This window comes from Chinchilla lanigera, unplaced genomic scaffold, assembly GCF_000276665.1.
Source record: "Chinchilla lanigera isolate Chin_1 unplaced genomic scaffold, ChiLan1.0 scaffold00028, whole genome shotgun sequence".
NCBI classification, from domain to species: Eukaryota; Metazoa; Chordata; class Mammalia; order Rodentia; family Chinchillidae; genus Chinchilla; species Chinchilla lanigera.
The window spans coordinates 10,785,643-10,803,433 of record NW_004955429.1 but is presented as its reverse complement, the minus strand read 5'-3'; the positions used below and the strand labels follow the sequence as shown (position 1 = coordinate 10,803,433).

The window sequence follows — 17,791 nt, the reverse complement described above, 5'->3', positions numbered from 1 at the left end:
TTAACTCTTTCAAGTTTTACACTAGTGACACAATGCGGTGCTTGCACATGTATGTTTGATTTAAAAATATATATTTATTGATGGTCAATTCCTTGTTTGAAACTTATTCTATGGTGCTAATACTATGAGCATATTAAAATGTAGATAAGAACATGTCTATTACAGTATTGTTTAATAGGAAAAAATCATCAATGGCCAATAGAGACATAGGTTAATGCCTTATATTCATCTGTACCTCTGAATACTAAAAACAGTTTTAATAATGCATACACCTGCATGTTATCCATGGGCACAAACACATGGAAAGAATCTTCCCCTACATATTTTAATTAAAAGTAACAATGTTTTAGAACAAAGTAAAGAGCTGGGGTCATATTCCCAATTTGGGGAAAGAGTTACCTAAAAACCTGTGTATGTTTCTATGTGTTTGTGTGAGCCGAGGAAAATGGCAATGCGGGACTGTGATTGAGGTAGATATCCCAATTCACAGCAAGGCCGCAGGGTTCTCAAAGGACACACGTAGGTGAGAACTGCAGTGGAAACACAAATGGGTCAAAAATTTTTCCAAATTTGCAAGCCTCTGGTTAACATGAAAGGTAATGCTAGAGTATGTATTTTTTGACTACAAGACTAGTCAGTTGATGGCCATAGCAATAAACGGTTAGACCTTGCAAACTATATGGCTAGTCCTGCACCACGCTTTAACTCTAGGCACAGTTTTGGACAAATCTCCCAATTCTCCTGTGGAACTGTTACAGCAGTAAGATGATTTCGGACAGATGTTAGTGAAATAGGACATACAACCTAATTCAAACACCCTCTAAATGTTCTTATCCCTGCTATCCCAGCAGTAGAAGGAAACTGATTCTGGCATCTGGCCTGCCTGGCACACCACTCTGAGATTGTACCTGTTGGACAGGGCCCACAGTAGAAAGAGCCTGGAGTGTTGAAACATTGCACAAGTGCCGAACAAGAGGATGGAAGGCTGCACTCATCTCGATCTACCGTGCAGGCTGGGTTGTTTGGCGAGGATGTCCACCCGGCTTCGCAGATGCATGTGTAATTGCGCTGGTAGGGCGACAACAACGTAAGGGAAGACAATCAAGTAAAAGAGAGAGCAAAGCCTTTGTAAGTCTCATCAATCCCTGAACTATTTATCATCTAACGTTGATGTCCATCAGGCCAGTTGAGAGGCTCTCTCTTTCTTCCCATCTGATTTAAGCATTTAGACTAGACCATGAAAAAGGGGAAACATCTTTTTTCAGAGTAAGAGAATCCTATAATTTATCACAAAGATGCCGGGGAAAGAGCAACAACAATCAAGAGCTGTAAGTCAATATAATTAAAGTGAATCAGCTCAGCCTGCTATGTTTTTAGAGGGAAAAACACCCATGAAGGCACAGACTTTGGAAAATCAATGGCTGGTTTCTTTCTGAAAGTCTCTTTCCCCTCCGACAGCCCCCTACCCTACCTCCCACTCCACTGTTGGAATGAACCATTTTCCATCTTATGGGTAGAAAAAATTAGCAGGAGAGAACTAAAAATAAAGAACCGAAGTTTTGACAAGGAGCCAAAGTGGCCAGGTCTGGGTGACCTCGAGGGCTGAGAGGCCAGGTCCTGAGGATGCAGAGCACAGAGGGGCACCAGAGAGTCTGCAGTCCCCATGGAGTCTGCAGCCGTTGCAGGGCCTCAGGGCCAGGAGACTCCAGACTCAAAATTGCAGGTTGCCAACAAGACTGAGCCTTCTGTGTTTTCATGACTTGTCACTGTTGAAACTCACAAGGCCAAGAGAAGGTCATGTCTCAAAGAGAGATTCATGCAGGAAGAATAAAAGTGTTACTCTTTAATATAATGCACACCTAACGTCAGGGTTCGCTCTTCTGTATACCTCCTCCTCCCTCCTTGCCTGGTCCCAGCTAAGGGTAGGAAGTGACGTCACCTGCAGCTCCAGAGGGCAGTACACAGGTTGCAGGAGGAGCAACCAACCACTGAGGTTCGCTGAAGGAGTCACTTTGGGGAAGGGACTCACCGTTCCAACTTGCTGTCGTTCTAAATCCTCACAGACACCGTGGACACAGAGCTCTTTAGAGCCCCTCTCGCAGTCATTGTATCTGAATGCACACTGGGGTCCGTATGTATCAGGTTTGCAGGTACAGCTGGTGGATACAGAAGAGCACAATGTCGGAGCTCACGCTTAAAGATCAGTCCCTGTCTCTTAGTATTAATAAAAAACTCCAAATTGATGATATTAACATAGAATCATAAGCTAGCAATGCAAATTGACTGCTGGCGCCTTGGAGAAAATCACTGGCTTCTGCTCCCAGCAGAGGATGGAATGAATGTGCTGTCTTTGTAAAGAAAGTGTTAGAGAACCACGACTTAATATTTCATAAGACACTACACTATAAATTCTTCTGGTATCAAGTCATCAAACAGCACATTCAAAGGTCAGCAGTCTACACACCATGGGTATTGGAGTTCGTTCAAGAAGAGAAAGGGAGAAACCAGCAAGTTAATTCATCATCCCTCTCACTGGATCTGCCAGCAAGCACAGGTGATCTTGACTAAGCTAATCACTTCCAGACTCCCTCTAAAATGGTATAACCCCAGATGCCCTGCACTGGCCACATCTCCGAGTATGTGATAACTGTTATTGCATTACAAAGGGCGAAACATCCTCTATCCACATGAGATGTAGTTAACATAGTGGCATTTCCTTTATAGTCACATTTTAACTCACAAAAATATAATTGTTATTTGAGAACTAAGACACCAGTGGGTGTTTTGCTACTAGAAGATCTTAGACCAACAATAATCAAATAAGAAAAGCTGCTTCGAGCCATTGTAATTCTTAAAGTGACTAGTTTAGCTTTATATCTGCACGCAGCCTAATAGGGAACTTGTAAGGTAGGAATATCGGATTTTGGCGAAAGAGGAAGGGATAAGGGTCTCAAAAGCCTATTCACACAAGTCTCAGCACATCTGAATGAGAAGAGCCTAGCGCAGGGCTCTCCATTTGTCAGACAGGAGCAGCACCACCAAAGAAAGCGCTCATGGAGGGAACTGACCATCAGTACCAGAGGTGTTAAACAAGGAAGAGGGAGGCACCGGCATAACCCTGCGTGGAATCACAAACTGGCTTCTGAGTGTTCTAGAAAAGGAGCCATTCGACAAGGCGGAGTAGCTCTTAACAGTACACATAGAGGTACAAGGAGCTCAGCTAACGTCCACGATGGCAGCATGGGAATGACAGTGCAGGGAGGTGAGTTTGGCCATTTGGGAAGATCAAGAGCCACACACCGAGCATACCGTGTGCTGTGTCATGACACCAGATGTCATGTCAGACGCAATCGCTGGGGTGACATCTTTAAGTAGTTTCTAGGAACAAAGAGATCAAGAAATACGGCCAGAGATGGAGAGGAAGACCATGGTGGACAGCATCCAGGAACTCATACCGAGGGCTGACAGACTTAGGGAACATATGTGCCGCCGAAGCGAGCATGAGACTTAGCGAATAAAAATATAGGATGCCCGGGCTGGGGATTTAGCTCAGCGGCAAAAGCACCTGCCTGGCAAGCTCAAGGTCGTGAGTTCGGTTCCCGGTACCGGAGAAAAACCAAAATAAATAAATAAATAAATAAATAAAAATATAGGATGCCCAGTTAAACTGCGATTTCAGATAAATGAATATTTGGTACAAGTATGATTTACAATCACTATATAGTTACATAAAAGCTGCTTTGCTGATAAATTACATTTCTGAGCATTGAAAGATTGCTTTTCTCATTAACACAAGGTCATAAGTAAATAATGGTAGTGATGACATTTAAGGAGAAATTCAGTTGCTCATAGCTATTTATCTTCCCCTCATCTCTTCTTTCCTAAACATTCCCTCTCACAATCTACTCCCTTTCCTCTTCTGTCTCTCATCCTCACTTAAAATAGTCTTACAGAAAATTTAATTAGACTCTTTGGGATTACAGAACTTCAGAGTATTTCATACATATCTTTCAACATTTGATCCCGTTGGTTTAATTGCCAAAACTTATTTCCACACCACCCCACACACTTTCCAAAAACATTTTTTTAAATCTTAAAACCAATTATTCTGTGAAGTTAACTATTTTCCCTTTATAATTAATAAATATTTTGGGGGGAAAAATTATTAGTAGCTTTCAAGTCTATTTTCTAGTATGAGATCTAAGTTTTGGGTACCCCTGGGACTAGAAGACCCAGATTTAACTCCTCATCAAATGTATTATCTGTTTATCTCAGGCAGTGTACTAACTCATGAATACTATTTTTATTTTTTGTTCTAAAGGCCTTACCCTGTGGGAAGTGCTCAGAAAATTGTTCATCTTATCACTAACCACTTAACTATTAGAAAATGACTTAAGATTTTAGAGGAGATTCTGGCCTATGGGGCTATATTTAAATCCTCTCTCTTTATCTCTGCCTTCCTTCTCTCTTGCTATTATAACTTGGAGATGAGTAGATATCAATCCTATAAACTTCTTTAACCAGCTACAAGGTAGACTTCATTTACTTAAATTTAGATAATGTGCAAAGAAAAGAAGGAGAAAGGAAGCCAAATAAACTTTAGTTTCCTTGCTATGACCTTCAAAGAGAAGTTTTTAAAATCCCATTTCACACACACACACACACACACACAGCCCACAGCCATAGAATTTTAATGATTGGTAGATGATAAAGGAAATCTAAGTCTGTTATGCAGTGCCATTATTTTTCCATGTTACAGTTTTATGTTCTGAAAGAGAGTATTAAAACTTTGCATTTCAGTGTTTCTCTTTAACATAACAGTGTTTGCACACAAATATATTCTTAAGGTAAACTGGTTGCCATTGAAAAAATGAGTGAAAGATTATATACCTCCTCAGTGAATATAAAAGTCATATATGTGTTTTAAAACTACCTTACTACTGTTTGTGTCTTCGCTATTAGCTACTGAACTCATTCCTGTAATGACATTTTATTACTGATTTGGTGCCAGCAGAATCCATCTAGGCTTTTCAGACTTTAAAAGCACTACAAATGCATTTGGCAATTGAGAAGAAGTCAGACATACTTCCATAGTCATAGTTTAACTTGCACTGGAGTCCATGGTTCATTATCACTCTGCTGACTAACTAACTGAAGGAGATAATAAGTTTAATGCCTAAAGTTTAATACCTAACTACCACCTGATCTAATATCAGATTATTCTCCTTTAAGCTCTGAATGTTTTAAAAATCTACCAGTGTATGAATACAGACAAATAAAATGAAATATACTAATTATCATCATATTCATGGGGAACAAACATCAAATGCAACTATTTTTCCACTGGAAACCCTTTTAGATCTAAATAAACAAGTATGTAACTATGCTATCTGTGCATAGCAAGTCCAGACCCCAAGAGCTGTCTTAGATGCAAAGGAATCAGGAACACAATAAGAATCAATTCTTTAGAATAAAGAGGCAATAGCAATATTAAAAATGGAAAAATATCATTCCATTAACTGTCTGAAGAAGGTGGGGCAAGACTTCAAGCCAAAAGAAAAGAAATTGGTAGAAACATGTTTTCTCCTGCTCTGCTGTCCTTACTCCAAAAAAAGATTTTTTACCAAAAATTTGTCCATGAAACGGGATTTCTAATTAATATTTGCATAATGCTTTAGCTTTACAAAGATTTTTACAGTTACAAATTATTAATATTGTTAAATAAAGACTTCATTTTTTTCTCCAGGTAAGTGGGCTCAAAGTGGAAAGAAAGAGAGAAAGAGAGAAAGAAACAAAGAAAGAGAAAGAAAGACACAAAGAAAGAAAGACAAAAGAAACCAAAGGCTGAATGTAGCACAGCCACACAGCTCCTGCCTGGAAGGCGTGAGGTCTTGAGTTTGATTCCCGGTTTCAACAGAAAAAAAACTGAAGGAAGCCTCAAATCCAAAGCAAACTTTGCCCACCGTGACTATTGTTTTGCAAGTCTCGATTGTTTGATAGCTGCTCAAGTTTTCCTTTACCAAACGTGTGCTAGGTTTCCCAGAGGGTGCCTAGCTTCAGTGAAACTGCTGATTAACATGGATTTAACCTCACATAATTAATAGCACTCAGGAAACTGTCTAAATGTTCAGTATTTTATTACAAACCAACTCCACAATGCCAGAATTAAATTTTATGCTGAGGACATTTTCCTGTTTTATTTTATTCCTTTAAAGAGTCACCTTCATATGCCTGATTAGAGTATTTAAGACACAGGTAATTAACAGGGATTCATGAGGCTTTAGCAACTGTTCCCACAACCTTTCTTCAGAGGAAGAAATGAGATTCAAATGTTCTTCTCTCTAGCGTCCTCCAGCAAATCTAGGAAAGGCTGACACTAGAAACTAAAAAGATTTCCAGAGTCAGCACAAGAAATCCTCGTACTTTTCTTGTTGTTGACTACAAGACGATACAAGAGAGATTCGGTTCTGTTCTTGCAAAGTTGAAGTTGCCATTTAGAAATGCAACTCTGAACAAGTGTCACGCTCTGTCTGTCTCTCTCTCCCTCTCATGTGTGCATCTGGGCAATCAGCTCTAACCCCTGGCCTGCAGGAAATAGGTGTGAGGTTAAAGTTTTTAAACTTTGGATTGTTTGTTTTTCTTTTCCAGTTTGAGGAGAGCAAACACAAACTGCTGAAACAACAATAACAACCCGCGTGGCCAACGGCTCTCACCTCACATGCGTATCTTTATCATGCAAGACACCCAAAATAAAGTGATGATAAAGGAAGATCAGGAATGACTAACCCCCAGGACATTCCCAGATACTGGGAAGGCCAGAAGTACAAGTGCTAGGAGTCCAGACATTTGCTACTGATGTCTCCAAGGAAAAATTCTCCTGGATAAATGCTCATGAACAGAAATCAAGAGAAAATGCTTTCAAGAGAATGAAAGATTAGCCCAAACCTGAGGATTTAAAAAGCAAGGAGCAGAGGGGTAATTTAAATGAGAAATTCCTCAAAGAAAAATCCTTAAAACAGTTCACCGGCTGCCCCTTCCAAGCTCTGATTCTTCCTGTTGCTCAGCTCATCCTGAACCAGCTAAAGCTCTTTGGTAACATGGTATTAAACTAAAGCTAGAGGGAGTTAACTTTGGTTCTGCATAATGATTGAACTCATAAGCATTTCTAGGAGAAGTTTCAATGAGTTAAGCTTATAACCTGGAATGAATGAAAAATTTAAAGAGCAGATCAAAAGAACAAGAGGGTCACTGACATGGAACAGGAAGAACTGTGACTACTTTTCTAAAAAAACAATGTGTTGACAGATGACAAGGGTAGAAACAAAATTACTGCGCTCATTTGCTGGAAAGAGCAGCATGGATATTGTTATGAAGAAATGAAGAACAGGATAGTAAAGATCCAAGGAAGAAAGCATATAATCGCTCTTTCTTCATCCTTAAATAATCTCAGACTTACAGAAAGCCGGTGAAAATATGGGGAAGATAATGTCAACACTGTTTTAAAATTTAAGGGACTATACACAAGTAAATTTGATGATGATCTCCCATAAATTTCTAGAATTGAGTATTTAAAAGGTAATTGTGAGCCTGGTGTGGTCATGTGATCCTGGCATGGTGGGGCATCCCTGTAATCTCAGCACTCCAAAAGGCTGAGGCAGGAGAATCACAAGTTGAATCCCTGCTTGGACTGTAGCGACTTTGCAAGAGCTTTTCTCAAAATAAAATATAATAAAGGGCTGGGATGTAGCTTATTGTGAAGGCCCTGGGTTCAACGTTTAGTACAAAAAAAAAAAAAATGTGTGACCCACTATGGCCTGATGACCAGTATTCCTAGGATACAGTGGAAACGTAGAGGCATTGTGATGTCCAACTCAGTTACAGGGAAAGGAAGGGTTTCGTGGTGGAAGGTGATGCCTCAGCTAGCAGGAGAATGCTACAGACATTTGACAAAATAAATCAGAAGAAAGGATAAAGCAGTGTGAGGACTGTGTTCAGGGACCTCGTGACTAACTGAAGAAACACAGGGAGGGTTAATTCGTTCATCGAGCCTTCAATCTTAGGACTGTTTGGCCCACATTCTTACACAGCGTTAAATGAAGCTACGCACGCTGAAACCGTGAGCTCGCTGGTGAATGGAGTGAGTGCGGCGGTGGGGGCTGGGCGGTGGGGCGGGCCCTCTCCACTTCAGTGCATCCCACAGCTGCCCCTTCCTGAGCCTTACTAATGCTTCAGCTGCCTGCGCCCCACGCTAGCCTTACTCTGCCGGTCACAGCAGGCTTCTTCCAATCCTCAGGGAGGCTGGAGAACGGATTTCTTCATGCGATCACGGACAGATGGGGGAGAGCTCATGGGCTATGCTTCACCAAAATAAAAATAGCTATGTATGTGCTCAATAAGAGGGATGTATTTCCCTACTGAGTACCTAGTTTTCCTCATAATATGGAATGTTAATTTTGGTTGCTTTTAGTCCTTCAGAAATGCACCCGATTTTTTTTTTTTAAGTTACCTGTAGCTCCCCACTGTATTCATACAGGTAGCTCCATTCTGGCAGCCCCAGGGTGTTCCTGAGTAAATCGCACACTCATTAACATCAGCTGTGCACAGAGGACCCTGGAGTCACATAAAGAACAGTCAAGTGTCACGAGTCATGAGGACTGTGGGGCTGTCTGTTAGTAGGATAGGCGTGAGGACTCCTACACAATAAATAAACCCTTGGCTAAGCCAAACACAAGCATACTGATTAATCTTTGGCTCTCCTTCCTCTGGAACTCGGGTTCAACCTAACAGACCTGGAGAGCTTTTCATAAGCTCACAGCAGTCCCAGGAGGAGACTCACAACGCGGATGAACCCTCTTCACAGTGGTACACTACCTTGGAATTTTTAATTAACACTTTTTTTGTTAATGTACATGCTGGGGACATTTTAAATTAATGCTAACAGATCATGCCCTTTCACGCAATTACCCAATCAAACAAACTGCTTACGATGGCTTAGTATTCAGTGGGTTATATAATCAAACCTGCCACATTTAGATTTGGGCACTCGGGGTATAATTTGTTCTGCTTTCCAGAGGCCACATTATCTGAGTAACTTTGGATGGAGGGCTGAATAAGTCTGGGATGATTCCAGGGAAACCACAGATTCTGACTCACCATTATTTTTAATCAAAGACCGAGAGACTCACCTCCCACTGTGAAGGACAGATGCAAAAAAAGGAATCAATCAGATTGAGGCAGGTTCCACCATTGTGGCAGGGATTGCTGCTGCAAACGTCTTTGTCCACTTTCTGAAACAAAGACAGATGAGGCAGTGAGACAGCAGTACTTGCCACCAGCAGCGAAGCGGGGCAGGTGTCGGTACAGCTGTGTGTACTGGTGAGAGCTGCTGTACTTCCCGTCAATGCGGGTCTTCCTTCAGGCTTGTTACCAGTTATGGGTCCTTTCTCAAATCGATTCTCTTGTGAAAGAACAAAAAGTGTTTCTTATCAGTCAGTCAAATTCTTTAACATTTTGTATGCTTTTTTACCATGAATAGGGTGGGAAAAAGGGGAGCAATTCTGTCTCTTTGGAAAAGTATTGTTTATCTGCAAAATATACATCAGTGGACAAGAGTGGAGGATGGACTAATAATGGACATTCTTAGGTACTAATAAAATTAAATGGAAATTTCCTGTTTCTTTGCCTTTTATTCTTATCTTTGGTACCTCCAGATAAGCCTTTGAAATCTGATCATCTTTTGCTGCCTCATCTCGTGGGTTAAATGACTGAGCACATTTCACTCCAAGACCTATTGTTTGAAATGTGGCCGGTTAAGATACACCCTCCAGCCCTGCACTCACCTGACCACTTTCTCACTCACAGAGCAGCAAACAGACCTACCTTTGTCTAACCAACCTGAGCAATCTTACCTATGTCAGCTACCAGTTCTGATCTCAGAAGATTTTTAAGTCTTGGGAAGCAGAGGCAACTTCTTTAGAGCGGACTAGTAATCAGGCAATTAAGTTAGTGCGTTCATTTTATCGATAGAAGAATTCTCTGTTTAGCTAGAAGCAAAGTACTCATTATGGAGAAAAATCAAGTCCATTTTCTTCATTTTGCAGATGACATTGAGAGCCAGAGAATAATAATGGGCGCCCCTTATTATTTATTGCAAAGCTCATTCTTTCTCTACACTTAAATCAGAAGACCACACATACAGGGGTCTTTTCACAGACTGTTTTCTTCCAGTGTTCAGTTTGTCTAACTTTGTTCCAGTTCCACAGTGAGCTCGGTTTACCAAAGGACACTATTAAGAAGGTGCACCACAAATGTGCTGGAGGTTTTTCTGTATGTAAGAGCAACACTACCTGGAGGTTAAAAACTCCACAGCCTCTGGGGCCCAGCAGGCAATGAAACCAGCAGAGGAATATAATAGGGAGTAGCAAAGACTGGTGGCCAGAGAGTCCTTGCCCTACCCAAAGCTGAAAGGCGTTCACATTGGAAAATCATTAAAAACTCTTCCTGAGGAATGGAGGAGGAGGTCATTTTTATATGTCCTCTAGCTCTTTGCTAAAAACAGTGAAGCCCTGCAGGAAACAGAAAACTGTAACCTATGTCCTGTTCCAAGCGCTGCTCCTTGTTTGCTTTACTCACTCCAGCAGTACCCGAAAAGACGAAGACTGAGAGGGGGACAGTTAGCAAAATGGTGAAAAGGATTATGGAGTTAATCTTGGCTGTCAACTTGACTGGAAGAGTGGGATAGACTCCCGACAGCTGAACTTAAATGTTACAGAGGATACATGGGAATAAACTACAGAAAAAGCAAGTCTGTCTATCTGTCCATGTTGACTCTATGGACTCTTCTTGTATATTTTTAGTGAACATCTGGTCATCAGAAGACTTACCTGCTGTAGGCTTTGAAATCTTCTCTCAAGATCCAGAAGCTAACAGTGAGGAAGAGAAAGCATCAGTCAGCTGGTTCGAAGGCATTTTATATGTGATGTTACACCCGGGACATATTGTCCTAATGCTTCCTCCTAGGGGCTCGCTTTCCGCTCCTGTTTTCATTGCCTGTCCCTACTTATTCCTCTCCTGCCACATTTTCTTTCCTTTCTATTTCCTTCTACTGCGTGTATTTCTTTTTAAAGTCTTTTTAAAAGGAGTACAACCCACCATGAAGCTAGTTCATTTTTCTCTTTGCACACAGAACTATGGGAATCTTCCTAAATGATAACGAGGAATCTCACTCATCAGTAAGCTTTCTATAAAAACCTGAGTAAAGTCTAATTAGACAACAAATCTGATAGCTTTTCCTACATTTTATATCCTCCATTAGAGCTACGCCTTTTAACTAGATGTCCATAATTAGATCGATAAATATCTAAAAAATATACAAATTTGGTATCCCCTGGAAAATACATTATGTACAATGTTGAATTAAAGAGAACTCAATTGCTCTTACGATGTGAATTTCAGACTTACCTTGGAATTGAGCTGAGAGATTTGACTAGATACATTGTGATGCAGATCAACCGAATTTCTTTTTAAATCTACAATCTCATCTTTGTTTTTCTGGATCTAATTTTTAAAAGAAAAACAGAAGGAAAAGGAAGAGAAGAATTCTAGTGAAAAAGAATCATACTCATTTTGCAGGAATATAATATAAAACCTGAGTAGGATTCTATTTTAAGAACTAAGATTTGGCTATTAAAAAATTCAAAGCAAGTGCCATGTACAGTAGACATTGGGCTAAGATACCCATGACATAATTTCAGTCAGCCTTTCCTATAATAATACAAGTTGTGATTAAAAAAATAAAGTGATCATTTAAAAATATTTTTAAAAACTTATTACAGAGAAAGACACATTGCCATCAAGCCCCCTCACTTGAAAAACATCCATCTCAATGTTCTTGCCAGTTTCAGAAGCAGTTCTGGAAACCCTCTCCTGTGAGCCTCTTGACTGTTAGAGCCAGCGCCATGCAGCAGAAAGGCGTGGCCATAAAAACATGGCAGTGTGTGTGCTCATCCAACTTATTCCCTGGATCTAGCGCCGTGCAACATCTGGCTCTTCCCAAAAACCAAAATGACCGTGAAAGGGAAATGATTTGAATCAGCCCGGGAATTTGAAGCAGCCATGACAGTGCAACTAAAGACACTCACAAAAGAGGACTTTCATGGCCGCTTCAGAAAATGGTAAGAAGGGTGGTAACTGGGGTCACAGTGAGGGGGAGTGCTTCGAGGAGGTATTAATGTCAGTGTCTTTCACTATAGTAAATTTTTGAAACTTTAAACATTAAACATATTTTTCAATCACACCTCAGATGTCAATATATTTTCTATTTGCATTTTTTCTCATAACAAATGTTTAGAGCATTTATTAAGAAGCTTGCTGGACCAAGGATATCACTCGGTGATGAACACTTGCCTATATACCCAAGGCCCTGGGTTCAATCCACAGTACACATTCCCTCCTCTAAGAAACTTTGGGTTTGAATCTGACTACTAAATTTTAAATTTTGGGCAAAGCATTTATAGTGTGCCTTTGGCCAAGCTATTTAACTGTGTTAAAGTAGCTTTAACAAGTGGTATGCGTGGTGCGTGACCCATAGTATAGCAGGTACTCTAACTATAGCAGGTACTCTAACTATAGCAGGTACTCTAACAAGGCTGATACACAAGCATGCTGTAGTATACGCTGAACATTGACTGCATTTAATAAGGCCAGAGGATAATTGGCCAATTGTGTTCTATAGAAAAAATAAGCTTGCCACACCTCTCTCTGGGCCCCTCATTTTCACCACCCTCGTGACAAGTTCGTTAGTATCCTCTATATCTTTTCTGTGCTCTAGTACAGTATGAGCACTATGAGCTACCCTGTCAGCATTATCCTTTCCACCCAGTTGCCCCTCCTAAGTGATTTTTCTTTCTAAAAACTATCTTACTTCCAAATTATGCATTTTGTGCTAAACATTCAAGTACAGGGTGACACTGAGGTCTTCAATTAAGTCACAAGTGTAGACGTACAAAATGATTCCAAGATATTTCCCACACGATACCTGATGCAAGCATTCACTGAGGTCTTCATCATTTAATCTTATTTTTCCTTGGGATCCAGTTCTAAATTCAATGTTTTGGGCAGGCCCAGTAAGAAATACTAAATTTCCCCTTTCCGAAGTCAAGCGAGGCCTGTATAATCCAACCAGAGAAAATGCAGCAGTAATTAGTACATAAACACTTTTAAATCTAAACAAACTTTCTCACTAAATTAACTATAGACTGTATATATCTTCTTTTTGCAATCGACCAAAATCTCTCTACTCTTCTACCGCTCCTTTGTAATTTTCCAGAGTTATCTCCTAGTGATTGCATACTTGGTTACTTTGCCAATGGATAAAAGAATAACTTCAGTGTAAGAAAGTAACTCCAAAAAAAAAAAAAAAAGAAGAAGAAGAAAGTAATTCCATGCATCAGTCCAAATATTTCTCACTGTTGGCTTTTTGATATGACCACCTTTCTCAAGAAAAAATTACACTTGAGTTTCTGACTATTGGGAAAACTCACAAAGAGTTATCTTACAGCATGAGGAAGAAAAGTAATAATTTGTGTATCTACTTACTGTTGGAGATCAGTATTTCTTTTACTTCGCTGCAGCTCAAGTTCTCCAGCTTCACCATCAAATTCTGCAAATATCAATAAAATAACCAAACACCAAAGAAAAGGTGAGGACATATTCCTCACCGGTCTCCTACCTGGTCAGGTCAGAGAGAGACTATGGCAATTAACTGACTGACTTTGGGAGTTTGTAGAAAAGTAGAGCAAGAATGTGTACTTTGACCAGTGGACTCTTTCAGTCTTTTCTTCTTTGCCTGAGAAGGCTGTGTTATTCTCTCTTCCTGAGGAATGTAAATGATCCTAGATCTTCAGTACTCTTCAACTTGTGAGAGGTCAAAATCTACCTCAAGAGATGCACAACTTAATCATTATTTGTTTGACCTTTGAGACAGTAGCAAGCAGCTTTGGAAACATCCTCTAAAACAATCCTTGCTTAGGAAGCACTCACCTTTCAACAAACGCTGCTGCAAAAACTGAATATTCACCTGCGACAGAAACTGGACCCTCATCTTGTACTATGTGTAACCATTGTGGCTAAATGATTCAAAGACCTCAGTCTAAGAGTTAAACCTATAAAACTCTTTGGAGAAAAAAAAATAAGAAGAAAGCATTATAATTTTGGATTTGTCAGTCACTTCCTGGGTCTGATATCAAAAGCACATACATTAAAAGAAAAAAGTACAAGCAACCAAAAGGTGAATGGTCTACATCAAAATTAAAAACTGTGTATCAAAGAACTCCACAACTCAAAAAACAACAACAACAACAACAACAACAACAAAGAATCAGATCTTTTTAAATAAGCAAAAGCCCTGGATAACTTCCCCAAAGAAGATATATAAATAACATGAAATTACCGGTATCATTAGTCTTTAGGAAATTGAAAACCACAATGAGATACTACCTCATATACATTAAGATGGCTGCTAGAGAAAATAGTATATGTTGACAAGAATGTAGAGAAATTGAAACCTGTGTGCCTTGCTGGTTGAAATGTAAAATGATACAGATGGGCTATGGAAAACAATATGAAAGTTCTTCACAAAATTAAACATAGAATTAACTTATGATCCAGTAATTTCACCATGGGATTTATACCTAAAAGAACTGAAAGCAGAGACTCAAAGAGATAGCTGTACAACAATATTCATAGCAGCATTATTTATAATAGTCAAAAGTTAGAAATAATCCACATATCTATAACAGATTAATGGATTTCAAAAATATGGTATATACATACAGTGGAATATTTTCAGCACTATAAAGGGAGGGAAATTTTAACATGGACCATCATATGATGAAAACCCTGAAGATATTAAACTAAAGTGAAATGAATCATTTGCAAAAGAAAAACACTGCATAACATGCCAACTGGATGAGGTGCTGGAATAGTCCAATTCATAGAAACAGAAAGTAGAATTGTGGCTGCCAAGTTACCAAGGGCAGGAGTAAGGGAGAAGGGAGACCCACTGTGTAATGAACACAGAATTTTACTTTGGAAAGATGAGAAGCATTCTGGTGATGGGTGGTAGTGATGGTTGCACAATATGATGTATTTACCCCTGATAAATTTCAACCTTAAACAATAACTAAAAGGGTTAAGTTTATGCTTCACCTCATTTTTTTAAAAAAACTGAAACCATATTTTGGAAAAGTGGACTGGAAATGGCTTGCCATAAAAATCATCTTAAGGGAAGAAAGACACATCAGCATCTAGATTGATTGGCTTCAAACATTCAGAAAGACAACCTGTAAAAACAACATTTGAAATGTCATCGAAATTTTTACATAGGAGATATGTAAAATTATCCTCATACATACAACTGTACAGTTTAATATTACAGGGAAATGCAACACTGTTTCTCAATTGATCTATTTGACCATTATAGTACAACACAAATAAACCAAAGAAAATAACTTTCAAGTCACTATTTGGTATGATACTGAGGTCAGGTGATGAAAGGTTTTATTGTATTTGTTTAATAAATAGAAATAATGCAAGAAATATTTTAGTTTGAATACATTGTTTTAGTTATGTCAGTCGAAGTCTCCACTTTTCCATTAAGTTATGCAGTCATACCACATCATTCAACTTAGGAAATGAAGGAGGTTTGAAACTTTTCTAAAATTTCCAGAACATAAAAATTTTTTAAAAAAATAAAGAAGGAAGGTCAGAGTTAGAGTTCTGGTTCAAGTTCACTACATTCCTGAGCAATGACTAGAAACATATAGGAGGGGAGTTGCAAGAAACTTGAGTGGAAGAAAATAATATTTTTAGACAAGAAAAGAGAAAGTTTGGGGAGTGATGCCACCGAGGGAAAGCCAGATCTGTTTTACGGTGTTTCCGCAACGTGGTGATTTATCCCCATCTCCCCTAACTGTAGCAGTTTCAAGATCTTAGTACCTGCTGGGCCTTGTGTGGTAATTTGCATGGATTATAAATTCATTTCACCCTCATCACTGATGAGGGATTTACTTTTAGAGATTAATTTATAGTCATTTATTTATGTTGACTATCAATTCCTGTCTAATTTACTCAAATGTAGTTGTATTTGGTTCCACTGAGTTTATATTTTTAGAACACCTGATTGGCACCAGGCTGTGCTACACAATGAGATGCATCAATTACTAAAAATAACATATCTCCTTGTCTTCCAGGAGCTTGTATTCTGGGGGAAAATTTTTAAGAAATAAATGAACAGAGTAGGCTCAAGTGGGGGATGCAAGACAGTGCTACGCCATGAAACGACCAAGGAGAAAGAACACACCTATAGTGAATGGTCACATCAGTTTCACTGAGACAGCAACACTAAGGGTATGAGAAGAAAAATATTGGCAACACCAAGCCAGCACCTGCGAAATCTCCTTATTTGGGCTCCAGGCATGTTTACTTTTCCCATCCCTGCAGGCCCACACTGAGCACTCTTCCAGCCAGATGATCTGGAAGGCATAGGCCACTGTTGTCCCCCACTGATTCTGCCTGGGGTGGTAGAGAACACTTAGGAATGATGGAAATGTTCTACATCTTGATTGTGAAATCAGTTGTTGATGCACTCCAACTGTCCGTGAGCACACAGACCAGGATAAGGAAAACAGACCTGAATTTGAAAAACACCTCTATACGAGCTCTACGCTAAGAAAAAAACCTCTTGGTCAATGTTAGTGAATTAATTAATATCTGTATAGTTATCTTTGAAGATAAGGATGTCAGGTAACATAGCACATAACATCTTGTCTGTGATACTCAAATATTCACTGGTTTGATATTTTAAGCCTTCCAATTTTTTCCTACATAGTCTTTTCTATCTTGTTCTTCCACTCAACATAATGCTTTTGTGATCCCCCATCCTGTAGTATTTATCATTGACTCCTTTCCATTACTGTGTAGTATTTTGCTACATTTCAACCCATTCCACCCTTTGCTTATATACTCTTTAGCTGACAAACACTTGAGTTGTTTTCAGTTTGGAACTATTATAAATAAAGGTACTACAAACATTTTGAACACATCTTTGTGTGAATATATGTTTCCACTTGGATAAATACTAAAATGAGATTGCTGTGATATATTGCAAATATGTCTTAACTTTAGAAGAAAATGCTAAACTATATTTCAAAGAATGTATGAAAGTTCAAGTTCCTCCTCATCTTCTCCATCACTTGGTGTGATGAGTGTTTTTATTTTACCTATCTAGTGAGTGTACAGGGGTATCTCACTGTAATTTTAAATTTACATTTCTAAAATGGTTAAAAATGTTGACCTGACATTTGTTGGGAGCTTGAGGCAGGAAGATCACAAATTTCAGTCCAGCCTGGGTAACTTAGCACAACCCTGTCTTGAAATGTAAAAAAAGGACTGGGGATGTGGCTCAGTGTGAAGACCCTAGATTGAATTCACACGCGCGCACACACACACACACACACACACACACACACACGAGATCTTTTGTATGTATTTGAAATTTGTGTATTTTCCTTGATAAATTGTTCAACCTTTTGCACACATTTAAAAACTGAGTTGGTGTCATTTTTATTTAATATAAGAGTTCATATAGGGGCTGGGGATTTAGCTCAGTGGCACAGTGCCTGCCTGACAAGCATGAGGTCGTGAGTTCAAGTCCTGGTACCAGAAAAAAAAAAACAAAACAAAAATAAATAAAGGAGTTTGTATAGTCTACAACTGAAGTACATTCATATAT

General features: G+C 39.2%; 1 protein-coding gene across 1 annotated transcript in view; it reads right to left on the bottom strand.

The window, feature by feature from the left end:
• The window catches only part of Cubn (cubilin (intrinsic factor-cobalamin receptor)), a 248,624-nt gene extending 234,864 nt beyond the window's left edge, over nt 1-13,760 (bottom strand). The window contains exons 1-8 of the mRNA XM_005386965.1: nt 13,597-13,760; nt 13,037-13,166; nt 11,461-11,556; nt 10,884-10,922; nt 9,186-9,287; nt 8,507-8,610; nt 2,030-2,156; nt 909-1,068 (exon numbers count right to left, since the gene is read on the bottom strand). Coding sequence (XP_005387022.1) covers nt 909-1,068; nt 2,030-2,156; nt 8,507-8,610; nt 9,186-9,287; nt 10,884-10,922; nt 11,461-11,556; nt 13,037-13,166; nt 13,597-13,709 — 871 coding nt within the window. The 5' untranslated portion in view covers nt 13,710-13,760. The remainder of the gene's footprint in view (nt 1-908; nt 1,069-2,029; nt 2,157-8,506; nt 8,611-9,185; nt 9,288-10,883; nt 10,923-11,460; nt 11,557-13,036; nt 13,167-13,596) is intronic.
• Nucleotides 13,761-17,791: the final 4,031 nt, after the last annotated feature.